This window comes from Lagopus leucura, unplaced genomic scaffold (genome assembly GCF_019238085.1).
Source record: "Lagopus leucura isolate 7727_CA_CO unplaced genomic scaffold, USGS_WTPT01 Super-Scaffold_100157, whole genome shotgun sequence".
In the NCBI taxonomy this organism is placed as follows: domain Eukaryota; kingdom Metazoa; phylum Chordata; class Aves; order Galliformes; family Phasianidae; genus Lagopus; species Lagopus leucura.
This window is the reverse complement of record NW_024962334.1, coordinates 4,290,207-4,307,485: the sequence shown is the minus strand read 5'-3', so window position 1 is coordinate 4,307,485 and position 17,279 is coordinate 4,290,207. Positions and strand designations below refer to the sequence as shown.

At 36.1% G+C, this 17,279-nt stretch overlaps 1 protein-coding gene across 1 annotated transcript in view; it reads right to left on the bottom strand.

The window, feature by feature from the left end:
- BBS9 (Bardet-Biedl syndrome 9) overlaps positions 1 to 17,279 on the bottom strand; it is a 273,671-nt gene that overhangs the window by 109,020 nt on the left and 147,372 nt on the right. Inside the window, exon 22 of the mRNA XM_042888262.1 lies at positions 2,029 to 2,139. Coding sequence (XP_042744196.1) covers positions 2,029 to 2,139 — 111 coding nt within the window. The remainder of the gene's footprint in view (positions 1 to 2,028; positions 2,140 to 17,279) is intronic.

The window sequence follows — 17,279 nt, the reverse complement described above, 5'->3', positions numbered from 1 at the left end:
GTTCTACAGTGGGATACACAGGTCAACACGCCACTGTTTCTGGAGTTCATTAACACATTTCTACCCTTTTCCCTTCATGATGCTTTATTAGCGATGAGGTTATTTCAGCACAGAATGCTATCTCCTGAAGAACACAGAAACAGTCTCTAAATTATTGCCTCACACGCTTGATCAGAAAAATTGGAGCATCAGACAAAGAAGAGGGAACGCCTGCCAAATGTGCCTGATTTTTTAGTGTAGCTGCCTCAAATCAGGATTTTATCAAGACTGCCTCCTATATAATGAAGATGATACACTTCTCCATTACTAGGACAGTACTTAATGTATGTGGCAAAGGTTAAGCAATACACATTTCAACTTAGACAGCTTGTTCTGACCTGAAATCCAGGTGGACTGCAAGTAATTAGCAGTCTGGAGAAGTCAGAGTACTAGGCCTTCATTGGATGTGTCAGCTTGTTTTAGTGACCAGATTCTGGAGTTTTAAGTTACTCTATGGAATATCAAGTGAAAGTAATGCCTCCTATTTACTATCATGGCAATACAGCAAAGAGCACAATAACACTATTCCACAGAGTAATTTCTCAACTACAAAATACTGTTTTTCAACAGTCACCACCACTAGCTATGCATTTTTGCCAGCCATGAACAAAGAGCCTGTGTAGCGTGCATGTCAAAATCTGCACCAGTGTCCCTATCTAGACCCACCGTTGCTGTCACCACTGCTGAAATGCATCACCCACACAGTGCCCACATCCACTGACTGGTCTTCACAAATATTCAAGCAAGCATCAACGAATGTCAACGGGTACAAATTTTTTTCCACGTGGAGAAATTAATGGCATGCACTTGTTTCATAGACCCCGTTTGGTCCACCCCTCTACTGCCATCTTTCACACAGCAACAACATGTAACAGGTTATTGGTGGGTAGGTTCAATCTCTACTCCCATACCACCAAAATCTGCCTCTGGTTTTGTGGGCCAACATAATAAAACAGAAGGTGTTATTTTCAGAGCAGCCTTCATACGTTGCTGCAGAAGGCATCTTTCACCCGTTGCTCAGGTAAACTCTGCTATCACATTAAGCTCTGTGTTTCAGTTACATCCCTATCTTGCACTCACGTGCAAGAATTAGCCAGGTAAACAAGAAGTTGGATGCACTACAAAGAAATAATAGTTTTCTGCAGATGCGTGGGGAAATTCCAGTAATCTATGTCTGAATATTGATACGTGCAACCTCTACATTTTTTCCTATTCTTGACTTCAACAGACACTTCTATTGAATGTAACTGATTTACGATTAACACTGAAATGCATTTAAAATCAAATATCACAGGGAAAATCGGGAAGATATAATATACAGCAAGGGGAAAAAAGAGAAGGTACAACTTAGTAAACAGTATGGGAAATTGCTGTAGTCTAAGGCTGAGAGCTTAGCAGGCACTTTATTAAACTGCAATGCCTTACTTTACAGTTCTGCTCTTAAAATATGTTAACACTATATCACAGTTCCCGGCAGCATGAAGTCTTTCCAGAAAATGTGTCATCACCATATGCAGCATATTTTATAGCCATTATAATTTTATTATATCCAATAATATTTTTCTGAAATTCTAGTAAGTCTTCCCACAAAAGATAAGTAATGACTATGTTTTAATCAGCTGGCATAAAGTCTAACCACCATACTGCAGAAAAAAAAATCCTTTATTACACCAAAATGTCCTCGGTTCCATTTTGCCTCTCTCAAAAAGGTTATGAACAAAATCATGAAGAATCTCAAATAGTATGTGGCACAAAACTTCTCAACTGTGAAGCTATTTAACTCAAAGATTGATTTCTGCAATTCACTGATTCTTAATTGAAGTAACTGAACAAATTCAGGATCCTATATGTTGCACTATTAAACAGAAAATTTGACAGTTATGCCAACAAATCCTGAAATATATGTCACTAGTTTTACGGATCCGCAAACACTCTGAAAAGACAAGCTACTTATCTCTGAGCAAAACAAAGTAATTTCTCTTTTCTTACCAGGGCTGGATTTCTGCTTTGCAGTGTGCTTGTGATGGGAGAACACTGCTGTGGAGCCCGGTACAACTGCGCGTTCCTCTAAGTCAGACTCTGGGATTGTAGCACAGCCACCTAGTAGAAAAGGGAAGGACCTTCATGTGGTGTTTTTGTAATGAAACAAACTCACCAGTGCACACTTGAGGAAAAGAGGCGATAAATTAACTGACACGAAATCCCAAGAACTGAAAGAACCTTAACTTTAAAAAGAAAAAAGAAAGTTCTGTGAGGTGAAAGAAAACCACTACCATTGTTCAGAACACTGGTTATGCCTTAATGACTTCTCCCTACCGCTTATGTTAGTTTAAAAAAAAGTTTGAACGGATTAAGCCTACAGATTACTTAAAACTGGTTCCACATAAAAGCTGGAAATAATATGGTTCATGTTAAAGATCAGACTATTGGGAGCTAGATCTGTAATACAAGTAATTTTATGCGAGTGAAATAACTTTACAAAGTCAACAAACCTTACAAAGATTGTTAGCTTGCCACAGAGAATTACATACGATGATATTTTTTTGGATGGGTTTTTTAAATAAAGTATTTTTAATTACCTCATGCTAGAGAGAGGAAAACAGGGACACTTTCACTGTATGATTACACTTCAGTGCCTTCCTCGTTAGAGATTTTAGGATGCAGGACATAATGGATTATTTGAATTTTGCAATATTGCTTTTCTTAGTAGTTCATCAGAGAGCACAATGACTTTAAATGCTTATGTTTAAAATATGAAAAGGGGGACAACCTACTAGTAATAATACCTGAAGGCAGCTGTGGTAGCTTTCAATGGAGCAGAATAATGATTTTATTTTTCCAAAAGGCTGTGATCAAGACTTTGGAGAATGTATTGATGTTCCACAGCAAAAGCCACAGCCTTACAACAAATCCTTCGCTGATTCAGTCTGCGTGTTAAGCTTGTCACAATTGTGACCTTTTAAGATCTCAAAGCAGGAAGAAGCATTTTGAAGTATTACTTTTTCAGCCCTGCTTGAATGCCACTTTTTCTCATGTGATTAATATTTCTATATTTTACCTTCAGCTATTCTGGGCAGTTCTTGTTGAAGCCCAAACCTCTGCCCAGCAATTTCAAACTAACACCCAAACTAAAATCCAGTACAGTACAGTAGATGCTCTATTAATGATCCTAGACAAATGGTCACCTGCTTTCAAATTTAGCTCTTACTTAAATATTTTGTTGCTCCAGGACATAAGTTTGCATTTCTTTCAAAGAACCACTACTAACAGGTACACAAATGCATGTACCTATTTACTGCATTCTGAAAGCACACATTTACAAACAGCACATCACGGGTGTTCTCTCCTTACATAAATAAATAACCTAATAACCTAATAACACGACTGTGAAAAATAACACTGCACCCTCAAGAAGGAGAGGTGCAGCTACCCAAGTAGTTTCAGAAGCACTGGCAACACACAAAGTCCTGCAGAAATGTGCCTAGCTAGGGTAGAGCATGGCAGCTCCACTGAATACTGTGAAGGAACTCATTCCTACCAACTGAAGAACTGACACAGCATCCTTTATTTCCAAGGAAGACATAAGCTACTGTATTCCAGATACACCCTGACAGAAACTGTAGGACACGTTATGGATTTGCATTTGAACTAGAGCAAGCCAATCTCTTCTGTTTGAAAGGACGGTTAGGTGTTAATGTATCAACAGTGTACATTACCCATGATAGCTTCAGCTATTTAGGGTTCCTGCTATGAAGCTGAAGGAGAAAATGGGAAATGAGAAAAATGTTGCCGTGTTAAAATACCACAGCAGTGGGGCACAGCATAAAATATAAACCTACCTACATCCTAAATGAAAACAAACATCAGTAAATTAATACTTCTGTTCCCATTTGCAAATTATGACTAAACTGTAAACTCAGATTTGATTAAATTGAAAGTATTTAAGTATTTTTCATTCTCCAGATAAAATCTACCCTGTTAAACAGAAATCTGTAAACATGGGATACAAAATTAAGGTCTCTTCCACAAGGGAACTATTAAGAATGGCAAAACACATTTTAAAAGATTTTATAAAACTTTTAACATTATGAGTGAAAATTCATTCAGTTAGTTGGTGTCTATTGGATTTCTACACGGAAATAGACTTTTAAAGTCTCCTGAAGTCTGAAATTCTGTAACTTACATGGCCTTGAGAATTGACAACTTTTGATGCCAAAGTATTTCATTAGTCATCAACTGTGATAGCAACTGAATAAGAGTTGGAAAAGGTCTATTTGCCCTTAGGTATAACACTACTTAAATTTGTTAAGATTTCCTTGTCAACAGATACTATCAGAATGTACTAAAATTAAAAGCAAAATTCACCTTATCCATAGCTTTCATTTGTTGACAGAAAATAGTCAGGATTCAAATGTTACCAATCCACAGATGATTTTACATATAAAGAAAAGTCCAAGCAGAGCACACAGAATAACAGTAACATCACAATTTTCAGTATTATGAGTAGTAATTATTTCATATTTCTACAAGGATACTGATAACTTTCATATATGATTTGTCTTATACACACCATTGCTTCAGAAATCTATTCATTGTGCTGAGGACAGTGTTCGGGGGGCCTGCACTTCATCCAGGATTCTTACTCCAATAATTATTTAAATGAAAGAAATAGGTGGTGACCTTTTGTGGCAATGAAGCTTACATGACCATGGTCACCATGCTACTGCTTTTGATGATGTCCTTCTCTTCCAATATTAGTTTATAACTGAAGGAACTAGTGGCATCTGCTGAACTATATCCCTTAGACTGTTTCCATACCCAAGGCTAGGTAAAATGACTGAACCCTCATCCACATCAACCTGCAGAAAAAAAAAACAAACTAAGTTGTGTCTGCTTCTTCCAAAGGAACTCATGGCTATTTCAATTTTCTTGATCCACTTGGCACAGGTACCCATCCTCATGATATAAATGGATACACTTGACAACATGCTACGATTCTCCACAGGAAAAAGTGAGGACCATAATAAGGCAATTGTCATTCTAGAGAAATAAAAACAAGAGAAAGTGTTAAACTTTCACTCGGATAGATAGGAAACTGGATGAAGTACAAATAGATCTTTGCTAGATTGCATCTAGCAAACATAATCTTTACACCACTGTAGACCATCATTTAGTAAAAATACTCAGAAAGACAGGTGCCAGTAGCTTGAAAAAAATCTTGCCCATGAGGACTCTAAGCTCTTTTGAAATACATTGTGCAGGGGTTCTACTGCAGTTATCTATCCTGCTTTCTTTGGTCAGAGGCCAACAGAATTTTTACTTCAAGTCAAAGAAATCAGTCTGAATTCTTGTATATCTTTGCATGCATTTCCAAAGGCAGCCACAGAATACCTATTTTAGCAAGCATTTTGATCTATCTGGAGTCCTAGAAGTCACAGCAGCAGAATTTTTCACGTTCATTGATAATTAAGCGAATGGTACAAAGTAGAAAAGTGAAATATTTAAGGAAAAGGTGGGGGGAAGCAAGAATAGTACATAAATCTACAGGCTGGAAATGATCCAAGTTAAGAAGTTCTCCAGATGTCAGTCTGTAAACAGTGCCTCATAATATGAATTTCCCCATTAATTGTTGGCAGGAATAACATCTAGAATACAATATTACATTTGACCCACTCTTTCCCCCTTTTTTGTGTAGCTAAATTCTTCTCTGACATCACAGATCTTTTATCAGTTGTGATAAATCCAAGAAGAAAGCTGTGGTCAGCAGAACTGTTTGATAAGGTACAACTTGCATAAAATTACTGCGAAGCGAATTATGAACTTTGTACACCAAAGGAAATGAAACTTCTCTTGTTTATTTTCTCTACGTCTGTTTTTGTGACACGTTTGGTTCTTAAGTTGGAAAAAGACACCCACACCCAAAGGAAACATAAACATAATGCATACTGAAAAAAAACCCAAAGTACTAACAGTTTTCCTACAGGTTCCTATCATCATGTTTTTACACATTTTAATATGGCTCCAAAAGTTTAAAAACAGGAAAACAGAAGTAGTATACATCTAAAGAATGAAAAGGTACTTTGAGGGTAAGACCATTTGAGCTTCCTCTTTCTCTTCACAATCACAAACTAAACTATTCATAAAGTTTCCATTTTCCTCTGAAATTAACTCTTTCACAGGAGGCTACAGAAAGAAGAAAAAAATGCTTCAACAGTAAGAGATTCAAAATACGAGCAGACAGCTCAGAAGCTCAGTCATTAGCAGGTCTTTCTTTTACGTGCATGCCTTTGCAACAACAGAGATAATCTAAACACAAACATAAGTTCACAGAGATTCCAAAACTGCAAGTAAAATCAGACTCTGTTGATTCTTTTGAGGACGTGTACACTAAAAATGCAACCTAAAGCATTATAGATTCTTTGCTCTAAAAAACTAACTACATTTATTTCAGTCCTGTAAATTTAGGGGGGAGTGGGGATCTGCTCATCAGAAAGTAGTCATTTGGTTTAGGTAAACACTGCTGCAAGCTTTGTACCCAGGTAGTTGTACTGCTGCTTCCCAGAATTAAGATAGAACAATATCATCTATAGTAGCAATTGTTAGATATTTGAGACTATAAGATCCAGGGAATATTCATTCACACATGATTCAGTGAAATATACTCAATCTGTAAGGAGAAAAAGTAAAGAAATAGAAAGGAGAGGAAGAAGGATTTTTTTTTTACATGTGTCTCACTGATAATGAATGCACAGTTGCACTTCACAGTGCAGAAACAACTCTGATTCAGTTCAAGCATTTGCTAGCAAAATGTAGACTCACTAATTAATCAGCTACAGATTTCAGGACAAAGCATTTAAATCCAATAGTGTGGCTACAATTGTTTAGTCACAAAACTCTATTGTTGCTCTTTGTGCCTGGGTTGACTTAACCAGCATCAATATAACGATGGAAAGTATTTCTGTCTTGCATTCCACCAAAGTAATAAATTAATGAAAAATCATAGTAACGGAGTATGCAATCCAAGGTCACCATAGATCACCAAATATATTTTCAATGACAGAAACACACTGGGTTGGTGTTCAGCTTTACCCTTGTTTTACTGAAATGTTTCTTAAAGACGTAGTTCATAAATTCTATCGTTTGTCTTGTAGTATGTTGCACTGGTGTTGCAATTGCTACTATTTGCATTAAGAGCTATGCACAGATAACATGCAACAACCATGTGTGACTTCTTCTTGAGCTCACAGCGTGTTCTAATATCTTGAACACATCTGAATCCATAAAATCTTGACTAAGGAAGTTCAGGGTACTTCGAGGCAGTACCACCTTTTTACAGGAGAAATATGCTGTTTATAATCATCAGATTTGTCCTGGCCATTATTCCAGAATGAGGTTCAGTGCATGTGGTATGCAAGTAATATGAATGGCACTGGGAAAACACATTGCTAAGCACAGATCTAGCAGCTGTTTTCATTAAAAAAGCATTATTGGACATTCAGCCAAGAACACAATCAAAATTAACATTCAGTAGTACTCTTAATAGTACAGGTCTAAGAATGCAATAACACTAAACTGTATAAGGCCAGTCAACGTATATCAAACGTAATTTGTTACTCACTAGGAACAAAGGATGAATGATTCCAGTTGTGCTTCAGTCACATAAATCTGTTCTGTCTTCCAACTTCCTATTCAATTAATGAGCACAGACCAGCTGAAAAACATGCTGTGTTCTGGTGTGTGCTGGGAGAGGTAGTTATCACTGAGCTGTGTAGCATTTGGAGGACTTTCATCTGCCTTCATGTAACACCATAAAAAAAATCACTTTACAACAGTAAGTTTTCAAGGGGGAGATCAACTCTTAACAAACACCGTAACAAAAAAAATAATCCTATTTTTAGGTTTCATGGTGCCTGACATAACACCTGGCATTTTGTTTTTGATTGGAGTTTGTGGCCTCTTCCCTGCATTCAATGTACTGCTAACTGCAGCTTCCATTTAGTGTAACGGTACAGGTTTATTTCTTCAAAATGCTTAAATACTGCAGCAGCAGAAGTCTTAGGACATACTGTCTTCCACACACTTTCAGGGACAACATTTTTCATTTACCTTTTTGGGAGCAAGAGCATGAACGTGCGAGAGCTCTGTCATTATTGGCTTTGGCTTGGTTCGTCTGTTTTAAATACATACATAAATTTATTTTGTGTCACAAGAAAATGTGCATGCACATGTGGATTGTATAAAGCATTTTATATCAAACATTTTGTTTTCATTGAGACTTCTATGGAGGCTTTATTTATTTCATTGTTTCAGTAACGCACAGTGGTGAGGAGGCTACTGGATATTTAAAATTGTGAGGGTTTTTTAAACTAACTTTCATTAAAAAAATTAAATAGGTTATGTTGCCTTTGATGAACACTTCCCCTATTTTCTTATTCTTAATGAGTATTCTAATTAATTTCTACTGCCAGTTCTGGTTTCTATCTGACAATACATTCCAAGAGAACTCTGGAAAGCGAATGTTCACACAGCTGCTGAAACAGCTGGGAAGTCCAGAGCATGCTTGTAAGAATGTTCACAACACTGTCTTTATGTAGTCACTGTCTTTTCTTCAGTGTATAGTGGAAGCAGAAAGACTAGAATTGACTGTTGCTATCTTGATACCAAACCCTTCTGGCACTCAGAAATCTAAAAGGTTCAGACAGATGCATTTATCCTATTCTCATTTGAAACACTGCTATATTTCCGAAGCACCCAGAGGACATTCTCCAAAGGGAAGATGTATGCAGACACACAGATGCTGTACATTTGCATGTATGTATATAAGCACACACAAATTTTGATCTTACTACTGAAGAAAGAATGTGGCCTCGTTCCCTGGAGGCAGAAGTTGAAAAAACAGCAAATCATGGAATCACAGAATTGCTCAGGTTGGGAAAAACCTTAAAGATCATCAAGTTCAACTGCAATCTGTTTGTGGATTTACAGTTTGCTTGCATTTTCATAACTTAGGAATGTTTTCATGTGTTCTGTGACACAACCATACCACAAGATTTTCAAGGTGTGTATTCTATGACTTCTTTGGAGGAACAAACAAGGACAAGAATACAGAAACAAAAACTACTGATAAGAGATATGATATCATACAGACCGTGGATGACAGAAGACAACTGAATAGTAATTGGGAATCAACTGGCACAGTTAAAGCAATAAGGTAATACTTCACAGCAGCAATGTGGTGGACTAGTTTGCAGCACTAGTCAATTTGGAAATGTATTAAAAACAGTTTAACAGACAAAACATCAAACTAAGCCACAGTCCAGAAGGATAAGATTGCAATACCAATTGCAAGAGCAAGGAAAAGAATTGATATTATCAAAAACAGTGATGTCATGGAAATGAAAGAAGGTACAATAGCCGCTGAAGTAGTCACAGGATGGCAAGAGAAAGAAAAAATGGTTCCAGTGTAACAACCATGAAAAAGATGAATGCATCGCTGAAATCCACCTGTGAATGTTCCAAAAAACACTCAAGAAAGTAGTTATATTGAACAAGGTACCAGTGAGACATCTGTGTTCAATTCGTGTTGCCATGCTCATCATAGATTAAATAAACCTGAAAAAATCCAGTTGAAAGTTACTAAGATAAAATAGGAATAATCTAACTTATGGAAATACAAAGCAGAGGACCAACCTTGCTTAGCTAAGAGGATTAAAATGGAATGGAATGATTTTTACCAACAGAAATTAGGACAGCAATCCTTAGTGTCTGGTGAAATAAAAGACGCTCTAGGAACAAGAAATAAAAAATAATCAGAAATTAATTATGACCTTTTAGTCTATCAACAGAGTGAGCAAAGGTTCTGAACAGCCCCCGAACATGAACTGCGAGGTGATAAACTGCATTTACAAATGGCCTTAAATTACCCTATCTAACACAGAGATGGAGCTTGTGAACTTGGACATTTTCTTCTGTCCTCCCCAACTCCATAACACTGAAGATACAAAGAACACAGGATGAAACAGAATACAGACTACTAATTGATAAATCCATAACTATCCTATTATCTGATCTGTGACTAGTTATCTGATCATGAGAATATCAATGAATAGGCATTATCAATTTATCTACTCATATTTGACTACAGAATTCAAAATGAATATGACGCGCTGTGAACAAAGTAGGCTGTTTGCCTTCATTCAGTTTTATAAACTGTCAGTTCACACTGGAAAATAAAAACTGCAATGATTCTGGGAACAAAATTATCATTGAAAAATATTTAATTAAATAAACCAACAGTAATACTGCAAGACACCTGAAAATTCTAGTTCTGTCAATTTTGATTCCCAAAAGTATTTGGTGAGTAAACTTCTGAATTTATGTTTGGAGAGATGTCTGATTACAAAACACCAAAATTCAGGTTGCAAAATTAAATGCAAGTAATTGATGGTTTTTTTGTTTGTTTGTTTGTTTGTTTTGAGAATAATAAGTTGGTCTCTGTTATTCTGCATCTCCAGATACTGCTTAGAAATAAGCAGCACATTAATGAAAAAAACTATGAATACAAGCATTTACCTTTAATACTACTTGAAATAAACCCTACAAACATTTATCATGCCAAGTTAAACAGCACACAGAGCCTTTGAGCACTTCTGAAGAAGCCTAGAAAATCAGGGCACTGAAAAGAGAAAAATAGTGTTCTCCTTTTTACAATGCAAAAGTTTCCTTCCACAATAGAAACCAGCAAATCATAGAATTGTTTTATTTGGAAGGGACCTTTAAAGATCTTCCAGTTCAACTCCCCTGCAATCAACAGAAACACCTATAGCCAGCTCAGGTTGCTCAGAGCCCCATCTAGCCCTGGAATGTTTCCAGAGACAGAGGCACCCACCACCTCTCTGGCAACCTGTTCCAGTGCTTCATCACCCTTACCATTAAAACTTATATCCAAATCTCCCCTCTTCTAGCTTGAACTGGAAAAGCTTGCTTTTCTGTTGGATATATCAGAAACAGCACATTGTTTTTGTGTATTGTAAATAGTACTCAAATCCTAGATTTGTCAATAGCATGCAAGACCTCAGTGTCGTTATATTTCTCTATACTAGTAGATACTTCACTTTTACTTAATGATCAACTCTATGATTTCAATTAGTTATACTAGCGGCTAGAAATGAATCAAATGATAATAAAATATCTCTGCTCCAATACTGCAATAAGAACCATACATAATTTACTTTAATTCCATTAGTATTTAATACTTTATTTACCATATTTGCTACTGACCAAGTCAATTCAAGTGTTATCACAAGTTAGCTCAACCCTCTAGAATCCTAAAATCTCTGGAATTGATTTTTAGGATGAAATCATGAGGATGCCCAGCATTACCAAGTTGTGACAAAATCTGAGCTCTTTGCTTCTGTGCAGAAGTCAGAAGCAAACATCATTGCTTTGGCAGGTCTAAGACCAACAGACAGGAAATAAAACTGGTAATGGCAATCATCACACAAGTTTTGTATGCCTGAAACAAAAAAGGCACCTTTGGCTCCTCGTGTGAAGCACCTCAAAGAGAACTGAGTTTAAAAAACTGCCAAGGGCCCTTCTACCAAACACATGGTATTAAAGATACAAGAAACCATGCTCCTCAAAATCCCCAATCACTCAGGAAAACCTTGGCACTGAATTTTTCAGACTCAGCTTGCTTATCATCAATGTGAATTACGTTCAGAAGAAGACAATGAATCCATAGAACTGTGTTCAAATCCCACCTCCTCTTTTTAGTGAAAGTAAGGTCTGTTTTTATAATAAAATGCCATGTCTGAAACAAAGTGGCTTTTTCTACATGGGAAGGCAGAGGATTAACTGTTCTGCTTCATCTAAAAAAGTTGACATTGCTGCTACTGTCCAACATGATCAATAGAGTGACAGAGCAAATGAAATATAAAGACTCTCACAATCAGCTATTTTTATCTGTTATTCTTACTTAATTCTCTTATTCAGTCCTCTAGGTTTTAAGGATCACCTTACAGCCTGATAGGAATAAAAGGTTACTTATTCTAAAAAATGATTTTATAACTGTGATACCCTGAAACTTGGTGAAGTACCAAGTGGAAGTTACAAGATATGGGTAGCCCCCAGCCCGTTTCCTCTTCCAATCATGATTTTGTTTTATTTATACAACATTACTACATGCTCAACAAAGTTTACGGTAAATTAACAGTCTATATAATGCAGAGATTAAACAAAACGATTTAAAAATCTATAGCTCACCTTCAAAGTAGCTGCAAGAAAGCAATCTGAAGATTGCAGGATCAAAACCGCAATTTAAAATGTGAATCAAAATATTAAACATAGCCTGTAACTGGACAGAATGAATTGAAATGTCAGAACTTCAGAGATGTTCTTAACAGTATTTTAACCTTATTTTTTTTCCAAGAAAAATTCAGTGACACTAAAGTGACAGATTTATCAATACAGAGACTTTTCTGCAACAAGATAGGCCTGTTTTAAAAAGCCATAAACAATCCAGTTAGTTTCTAACTACAATAAAGAATTCACCAAGGTCCAAAACGTATTTTGTGTAGTTTATACAGACTCAGGATAACAGTACCCCATTTTACAGAACTAGACACAAAAAAGTCTAAGCTAGAAACCCTACTTGGTTTGAAAGGTCAGGTTAAGCATAATTTGAAATTGGCATCTACTTTCTAAAACCGATTTTAAATCAAGCTAACTACCTGTAGATGTGGATATGCTTTAAACTGGAGGATTTTTCCCTACAAAGCTAGTACTATTACTGCTACACCCCTTGCTCTTGTTTCTTTCATCTTTAGCCACTTCTCTACTTGTACATCACTTGAAAGAAACTAACAAGTCTGATTAAAAAATCGGAGAGACAATGCAAAGACCATTCAACTGATGAGCTTTCTGTAAGAGCACCGTCTTTTCAAAGTGCATTTTAACTAAATAGTTCAATAACACCACGTGCAACTTCTTAGTTCCCACAGGGTGCACAATATTTGAAGATAATCTAAATATTTTAGAGCCAAATAGACTAAAAATACTGGCAAATATTATTCTCTTTATATCGGTAGATATCAGAAATATTTCATGTGAAAATTCAGTGACATCCTTTTGGCTGATACACTATTTTTGCCTCACTTAAGATCAACTTTCACTCTCTGAGAACATCAATAAAATTTCATCCTGAACTGAGTTTCTTCATTACAAGGAAAAACCTGATGGGAAGTAACTTCTAAAAACAAATCTAAATATCATGTATTTTTTCCTTCGCATTGAAGAACAACAACAACCTGTGTTCTTATGAAGAATTTACTGGATAGTCAAGCTCACTGAAGGCCTGTTGGATTCCAATTCTTTTGGAATTCAATTCAATTCAAAATGACTGCAACAAATCAGGTATTTTCTTGGGTTTCTTTTTTTTCCTTCCCTGTAAAAATAAGCTTACTAACTTCATACACTGAGTGACCAAAGGCCAAGAATATGTATCACAAAGCAGCACAGAAGTGTTCTCTGTCCCTTTGATTTAATTTGGTCACGTCTACAACACTAAGTACTGCAGTAGCAGCCCATCCTAAGAGTGAATGAGTTTATATCGAGGATTCAGTGTGCACTCTGCTCATGTTTTAGACGTTACAATTCTGACCTGATCAGAAACTGAAGATTTTGTTCATGATTTCACGTTCAAACATTGCCCTACAGGTAAATGCAGACTTCTGCCCTCCTTACTACATATTTATTAAATCAGACTAGCATCAAAAATGCAACAGATCCATCAACGCTGTACTAGTACATGACAATATGTTACAGGATTATGAAGGCTTGAGAAAGTTTATTTGTACTGAGCAGTCATTTTAACATTTGCTCCTGAAGTTTTCCTCCTATATATCCAATGCTAAAGAAAAACAACGAATGACTCAAATGGAATATTTCCTTGATACCAAATTCAGGTTTAGAAGGAGCACATACAGGGTACTGTTAAAAGTTAAGATACTGTTAAAAGTTAAGCTTTACTGTCTTTTGCAGCAAAAGTTACACATGTTGGGATAAAGTGTGAGAAGCCACATTATTCCCTTTCTGGCTTCTCTTTCACCATGTTTCTATGTCACTGCTAAAGAAAAGCTTAAAGAGAACTAGCAAAGAATAATACCAGCACCAGAAATGCCCCAACTTTGCCACACTATTCTTTAGTGAACAGTTACAGCAGAGCAGAGCATAGAAAACTTCTAATTCCTGTTAATTAAATAATCTCAGAAAGACCAATACAATACTATCTTGACAAATTACTTGGGAATACTCCCATGTATAATATTTTACATATACACACCACCATTTCACAGGCAGACTCTGGAAATAAGAACATTAAATATAAATTCAAATGATTAAAACATTGTTACTGTGCAGCATTACAACAGCTACATTAACACTCCAGCTACATCTCCTTCCTACGTTGGCAAAAAAAACTTGTTGAAAATATTAACCTCCATCAGCTGAGTATAGGTTTTCCCATAGCAAATGATCCAGAAGCAAAAGAGGAATTGAAAAATACACTGTCTAGAAAACAATTTGTCTACATGGAGTTATTCAAATTCAGATCTAGTTTCCGTTGTGTAGCCAAATAGCCTGTAAGGATAATGCCTTCAGCTGGCACCAAGCTTAATGATTTTTTATCGATCTGCCCATAGCTTAAGTGCACATGTAAGGATATGGATTGTTAAACAATTCTTATTATCTATCACTGATTATGGAAATATAATACGTCTTGCAGCAGCATCTGCACTTTCTCTAACATGAAACTGTACTCACAGCAGACCATTCATTTAGTCCTGTGAACTCTCCAACACTTGTGGTATATTTTGTGCACCAACTAAACGCAAGAGTTTTTTTTCAGTGCCCATAACATGACAAGCCCTTGTCTGTTACAGCTTATGTTGTAAGAAATCAAGTTCATTATTTGCAGTTGAGTTGCATTAAATGCAATTGTACAGTAAAACTACAATTGTAATTAACAAGTTAAATTTAAATTGTTTGCATTTTCTTCTCCATGATTCCTAGCTTCTCCTCAATTAAAGATTTCAGTCAAAATGAAAATAATAAGGAAAATGTATTTCAAATTCATGTTTTTGGCAGCTGCTGAAGTCAGCCCTCGCAAAAGGTTTGGTAGAGTTATTAGTACTACATGTTGAATATTTACTACTCAGTATTCATCACGAATTAAGGGGAATGAATTAATGAAATTTGAATATTTTGTTTATCACTCTATCTCTGCACTTGTCATGAAGATAAGAATATAGCATTCCCATAATTGTGCCAAAGTTGCATGAAAAACATACGGTGCTTTTATAGATCCCTAATTTTGTATTGCTTTTTGCTTTTTCCTTCCAGATCTTTATTCAGTGTTTCTATCCAAACACTGAAGGAACTCCATCCTGAACAAGTGAATTCCAACTCTGAATGCATTTTTTAAAGTTTATTTCAGTTGCATTCTGCTAAGTGTGTAGGTTACTACAGGAATATAAGTAAAACAATAACTAACACTCCTGTGAAATAAATGAGATCCTGGCTAAATTAACGCAATGGCAAAACTCCGAGCGACTTCAATGAGGCCAAGATTTCACCCTTATCTTGTTGATCAAGACAATTATTTCACTGTTCAGAAGGACAAGACTGCCATGCCAGCCAAGAATTTCTTAATAGATCCTATCTTGCACAGTCTTAATTGTATGCACCTCTATAATTATTCCTTTTTCCTTCTACCAAGGTAAACTACTGACTTGCCAAAAACATTACAACATAAAAAATCAGCATACACAACAAAGACTTCTCTTTCAACTTAGCAGAAAGCCAGAAAGACCAAAGCTCTTCTGCATATAAATCTTGCTGCTGATCTGCAAATGAATAATTATCACTTCCTTACCACTCATTACCAACCACTGATGCTCACACCTGCCGAAGTGGCCAGCCTGCATTAGGAAATGTTTGCCCCAAGAACTGAAGTGTTCTGTTGGTTTTGCAGTCTCACTGCAGAAAGGTACCTATTTGTCAGTGAAGCACAAAACACATACCTGAAGGAGCATCCTACATAGTATGGACTGACATTAAGAGTAGTCTAACCATGAAAAGTGTAACTAAACATCACATATATTTCTACACACATTTGTAATATACTCCATAACTATATTAACTAAAATGACCCTATGTATATGTGATTCAGTAGCCAGAAGGAATCAAGTCATATACATAAAAATCAATTTTGCACTACACTAGAATAAAACTCCCCTTTTAATGTGCTACAAAAATGACCTGAAACAAAGGCTCTTTTTTGGCAGAAATACACCAGTAGTTTATATTCAAAAATGTTTGTGAAATTTGTTCTAAGAAGATTGTAGGACAAGCACTTTTCTCTCAATAACTATGACATAAACAAAATTTATTAATTTGTTCTCCTCAGACTTGGAGAATATCACAAAGTAATTAATTTTGTCAATTTAGTACCTTTCCATGGAAAAACAGTTGTTTAGAAGTTATTTATTGCCATGGGCACCATAAGAATTTTTTCTTGCATTCAGAAGATCTTTTAGCTCAAAGTTCACTGCATTTTCCTATGCTCCCATAATCCTACCATCTATAACATGCAATATGGTGCTTGATTGGTCTGAACATCTAATTACTTTCCCCTAGATTCTGGTTTGACTCTATGAATTTCCTTCTTCTCAGCAGTTTACAGTAGAAAGTAATCAGACTTGGCATATCCATCAATTTACTCCATTAACTTTCATCTCCTGGTTAATTCCCAGCTGTAACACTACTGCTGCCTGCTTTATCAATCACCTCATTCAAATGAGAACGTCAGGTTACAGCTTCATTTAAGCATGCTGGGACAGCACACTATTAGGGCACCTAATCACTATCGTGTTTACAAAGAATCTTCTCCATTTTAACGAAGATCAACAAAAGTTGTCAATTCACAGATATGTAAATTGATTTTAAGATCATTAATCAGACTTTACTCTGCAATATTCTCCACGAGTTTCAGTATATAATTCAAGAATCCACTTATTTCTAAGCTGCTTTGGACGCAGTGCTCAGGGATGTGACTCAGAGGAGGGCTGTTAGGGTAGTATGGTTAGGTTGCAGTTGGACTTGATGATCTTAAAGGTCTTTTCCAACCCGAGCAATTCTATGATTCTATGAATGTCACCAGCAATCTTTTTCACTAGAAAATA